At 60.8% G+C, this 4875-nt stretch overlaps 1 protein-coding gene across 2 annotated transcripts; it reads left to right on the forward strand.

Annotated features, from left to right (window-relative positions):
- Positions 1-225: 225 nt before the first annotated feature.
- ACP5 (acid phosphatase 5, tartrate resistant) lies at positions 226-4303 on the forward strand. Of its 2 annotated transcripts, none has more exons than XM_043466529.1 (6): positions 226-602; positions 1623-1709; positions 1936-2214; positions 2423-2550; positions 2694-3039; positions 3679-4303. In XM_043466529.1, the coding sequence occupies exons 3-6, from the start codon at positions 1936-1938 to the stop codon at positions 3955-3957; spliced, it is 1032 nt and encodes a 343-aa protein (XP_043322464.1). In that variant the 5' UTR covers positions 226-602; positions 1623-1709; the 3' UTR covers positions 3958-4303. The 2 variants fall into 2 exon arrangements, with proteins under 2 accessions (XP_043322464.1, XP_043322463.1); XM_043466528.1 differs by lacking the exon at positions 226-602 and adding an exon at positions 693-793.
- Positions 4304-4875: the final 572 nt, after the last annotated feature.

Below are 4875 nucleotides of genomic sequence, written 5' to 3' on the forward strand. Positions count from 1 at the left end.
TCAAAAGGAGGCGGGAAGGGTTGTGCCCTTGCTTCTGGAGAGTGTTTCAAGGTAAATTATTTGCACATCTAAGGAAGACTGAACTCTGCCCTCACGCATAATTTAGAGACCAGGAAACTGAGGTTGAAGACGACAGACATCCTCTCTCGAGGGTCAGTCCTGGGCTGCCACCCCACCCAGCGCTGCGATAGGGAGGCCCTGGCACCCAAAGTGTGTAGGCCCCAAGGGTGGAGATTCTGCCTGCGTTGGGGGGGCAGGGGATGGAAACCGGGACCCCAAGTCACTCTCCCCGGCCGAGCTGCAGTGCAGTCGGCCGGGTATGGGCCGTCCTCCGGGGTGCAGTGCGTCACCCCCAGTTACAGAAGCGCTGCCCGCACCCCGGAGGCGTGGTGACGCGGGGTGACCCAGCAGGATCCCCGGGTGCGGCCGGCAGGGCCAGGAGGTCCAGGCTCCAGCGCTTCCGGCCGCTGGGGATCACCTGGGCCGCCCCCGGCCGCCGCGTCCTTTAAGCCCGGGCAGCCCCGACGGCGAGCGCCGGGCATTCCTGCAGCTTGGCTCGCTCAGCCGCGCCTGGCCTTGACCCCGGGCCCCGCCGACTGCAGGTGAGACCGCCCGGCGGGTGTAGACCGGAGGCCTCCACCCGGGGGAGTGGTCTCCGCCTAACCTCGTGACCCACTTCCTGTTTATCTAGGCCGTGGGGTCGGGAGTGGGGGGAGCAAGCAGCCAGCCTGTGTCCTCAAGCCTGGGGATGGGGGCCCCCATCCACCGTCGCAAGGGGCTGTAGAGAGCCATCGTGAGTGCCTACGGGTCCATGGATCCAGGGGGCCGGGAGAAGGGAGGCAGGGAGGGGAGGGGCAGGTCAGACAAGCCTCAAGAGCAGCGGCCGAGGGTGTGAGGGTCAAAAGCCTGTGGTCACACGGCTGGTCACCAGCTCCCTCCTGCCTGGTTTCCTCCTGCAGGAATGGGGGTGGCGTGAGGCAGAGGGGAAGATGCGGGCTGGACTTCCTGGAAACGGAGGCCCCTGCTGTTTAGGGGAGGGGGGGTGACCCTGGCTGGGATTGGGGCTGCCTTCGGATGTTTCACACACACCTCACACACCGGACCCACAACTCAGCCGAGAGACACAACACACACATGCGGCTGGACTGGGGCGCGAGGCCGGGACACACCGGTCTTGTCCCCCACACCCAGTTCCACTTGAGGACTCGAGCACGCCTCCCTGGCACCCCACACAGGGCCCTGCCAGTGGCTGTGTCCACCGCCATGGGGACATGGGACAAGCACAGAGCAGGCATGTGACCGAGGCAGGCACGCTCAGCTACATGCAGATAACAGTGCAGACACACCCAGACGTGGGCAGACAAACACGTCCACTGAGGATGCGGACACGGGATGGGTGGCTGGCTGGGAGGGGTGCACCGATAGAGCTTGCTGCACACTCGAGGGCCCAGGACACAAACACGCTCCGCTGGGCAAACACGGGGGCTGCTCTGGAGTGCCACACCCCACCTCGAATCCCGTGGCCAGCGCTGGGGAACTAGCTCCCAGGCTCACATGACCCAAGGGGAGGGCTCCTGGAGAAACTGCCTCATCCTCTCTAATGATCCATTTCCGCCCCCCAGGAAATAAAGGCTTGTGCCCAGCCGCTCTGCAGTGGAGCTCACCTGCCTCTCTGAGCCCCCAGGCAACTGGCTTGTTCCTCCCCCAGGGTGAGTGCTGGGCCCCTGCACACCCAGCCCTCCCCACCCTGCCGGCTGGATCCTGCTTGCCCGCCCACTGACCCTCCCAGCCAGCTGTTGCCCTGAAGCCCTGGGAACTCGAGCACCAAGCCAGCCCTGCAGGGAGCCCATGTCTTCCCCTCCCAGAACAGGGCCAGTGGCGGGTCTCAGGGTGGCCTGCTGCCCAAGCCCCAGACGCCTGTCTCTCCCCTCCCAGATGGACATGTGGACGGTTCTGCTCATCCTGCAAGCCTCGCTGGTGCTCCCCCGGGCTGCTGCTGCTGCTGCCGCCACCACCCCCACCCCCATGCTGCGCTTCGTCGCTGTGGGTGACTGGGGAGGGGTCCCCAACGCCCCATTCTACACAGCCCGGGAAATGGCCAATGCCAAAGAGATTGCCAGGACAGTGCAGATCCTGGGCGCAGACTTCATTCTGTCCCTGGGAGACAATTTCTACTTCAGCGGTGTGCAGGATGTCAACGACAAGAGGTTTCAGGTGTGTGCCACTGGAGTGGCGGGGGTGGGGGGAGGGCGATGCGTGGAGAAGCTTCTAGACCTTTTACTAGAGAGGGCAGAGCAACATGATGGTTGCACACGCAGAGCACGCACAGCTTCTCCCTTGTTCCTGGCCCCCGAGTTGGTGGGAGCAGCCAGTGGCTGCTTGAACCTGAGCTGGGTGCCGCCCTTCTGTCTGTCTGCTGCAGGAGACCTTCGAGGATGTGTTCTCTGCCTCCCCACTCCGCACCGTGCCCTGGTACGTGCTGGCTGGCAACCATGACCATCTGGGGAACGTCTCAGCCCAGATCGCCTACTCCAGGGTCTCCAAGCGCTGGTGAGCCTGCCCCCTCCTGCCTCTCCTTCCCACCCCGCACCAGCCTCCTCCCTCGGGGGGCAAAGAGGCCAATCAGCCAGAGCTGAGCCCGGGGCGTCTCCGCCCGAGATGGACACCTACCCCTTTCTCCGAACCATCCGCAGGAAGTTCCCCAGCCCTTACTACCGCCTGCGCTTCAAGATCCCCCGGTCCAACGTGTCCGTGGCCATCTTCATGCTGGACACTGTGACCCTGTGCGGCAACTCTGATGACTTTGCCAGCCAGCAGCCCGAGCGACCCCGCAACTTGGCGATGGCCCGCACGCAGCTGGCCTGGCTCAAGAAGCAGCTGGCAGCGGCCAAGGAGGACTACGTGCTGGTGGCCGGCCATTACCCTGTGTGGTCTATTGCCGAGCACGGGCCCACCCACTGCCTGGTCAAGCAGCTGCTGCCGCTGCTGACCACACACAAGGTCACCGCCTACCTGTGTGGCCACGACCACAACCTGCAGGTGAGGGTCCCCAGGGTGGCCTGGGGCCCTGGTAAGGGGAGGACGTCCCCAGCCTGGCCAGTGTGCCACGTGGGGTGGCGTTGGGGGTCCTCTTGTTCATGTGTGTGTGCTCAGTCGTATCCAACTCTTTGCAACTCTGTGGACTGTAGCCCGTGAGGTTCCTCTGTCCGTGGGATTCTCCAGGCAAGAATACTGGAGAGGGTTGCCATGCCCTCCTCCAGGGGAATCCTCCCGACTTAGGGATCGAATCCCATCCCCTGTGTCTCCTGCGTTGGCAGGCAGCTTCTTTACCAGAGCCATCTGGGAGTTCCCCTCCTGTTTGGGGCCCTCTCAATTATCACTATCCCTCAAACTCTATGCTTGCTAACGAGAGAGAACACAGCCCAAAGTTCCCTAAAAGCCCTCCCAGGGGTCCCTGTTGCCAGTTGCTTCCCCAGATCAACATGCTCCCAGAGGTGAAGAAACTGGAGACTTGGCGGGGGTGGCATGGGGTGGGGGGCTGGGGTTATGTTCCTTGCTCAAGGTGACTCTGATGAAGTGCAGACCTGAGCCTGCACCCAAGACAGGTGGGCACCCAGTCCACAGTCCGCCTAACTGAGGGGCTGGGGGCTCCACCGACCCTGTGTCCTCTGTCCACAGTACCTTCAGGATGAGAACGGCTTGGGCTTCGTGTTGAGCGGGGCCGGGAACTTCATGGACCCCTCGAAGAAACACACGCGCAAAGTCCCCAGTGGCTACCTACGCTTCCACTACGGAGCCGAGAACTCACTGGGTGGCTTCGCCTACGTAGAGATCAGCCCCAAGGAGATGAGCATCACTTACATTGAAGCCTCGGGCAAGTCCCTCTTCAAGACCAGGTTGCCGAGGCGAGCCAGGTCCGAGCATCAGCACCGCCGGGGGCTCCGTGCTGGGGCCTGAGTGAGAAGGCGCCTCCCTGCCGGTGGGTGGGTGGGCCCCGCTGGGACACACACACACCCACTCCCTACTCCCCCTGCCCGTGGGCAGGCTTTCTCAGGAGCCCGTGGTGTGAAGGCAGAGCAGGAAAGAGAAGGGCAGATGAGGAACTTGTGACATAGATGCCCGTGTCTGAAAGAAACATGGACACATGTATGGGCCAGAGTGCCAGGCCCCGTGACCGGGCTCGCCCAGCCTGAGTTCCGGGCATTGAGGGGCAAGGAGGGAGGAAGGCAGAGCTTTCCCCTGGATCAGGCATCCTTCTGTCACTGCCGAAGAGACAATAAAAGAAAAACTTGCAAAGGCTGAACATGTGTGTTGTAAGCGTCTCTTTCCTTACCTCCCTGGCGAGATGCAATACATGGGGTTGGAAAGGTTGGGGCTTCCCCACCATCCTCGCTCTGCACCTTCATCTCTTAGTCTCGTCTGTAACCGACTGGCCCCATCCATGAGTACGATTTTAAGGCCAAACAGGAACTTAACTTCCTGGTGGTCCAGTGGTTAAGAATCTGCCTTCCTAAGTCAGGCGAGGAGAAATACTATATGACATCCCTTATATGTGTAGTAAAAAAAAAAAAAAAAATGATACACATGAACTTAAAAAACAGAAAGAGATTCACAGACTTAGAAAAAGAACTTATGGTTGCCGGGGATGAAGGGATAGTTAGGGAGTTTGGGATGGACATGTGCACACTACTATATTTAAAATGGATAACCACAAGGACCTACTGTGGAACTCTGATCAATATTGTGTCAGCCTGCATGGGAGAGGAGTTTGAGGGAGAATGGATACATGTATACATATGGCCTATGTACCAAATAGAAGGGTACAACTTCCTCCTCCAGTTTTCTTTCCTTCCATAATAAAAAAAAACTCCCCCT

Source organism: Cervus canadensis, chromosome 4 (assembly GCF_019320065.1).
Source record: "Cervus canadensis isolate Bull #8, Minnesota chromosome 4, ASM1932006v1, whole genome shotgun sequence".
In the NCBI taxonomy this organism is placed as follows: Eukaryota; Metazoa; Chordata; class Mammalia; order Artiodactyla; family Cervidae; genus Cervus; species Cervus canadensis.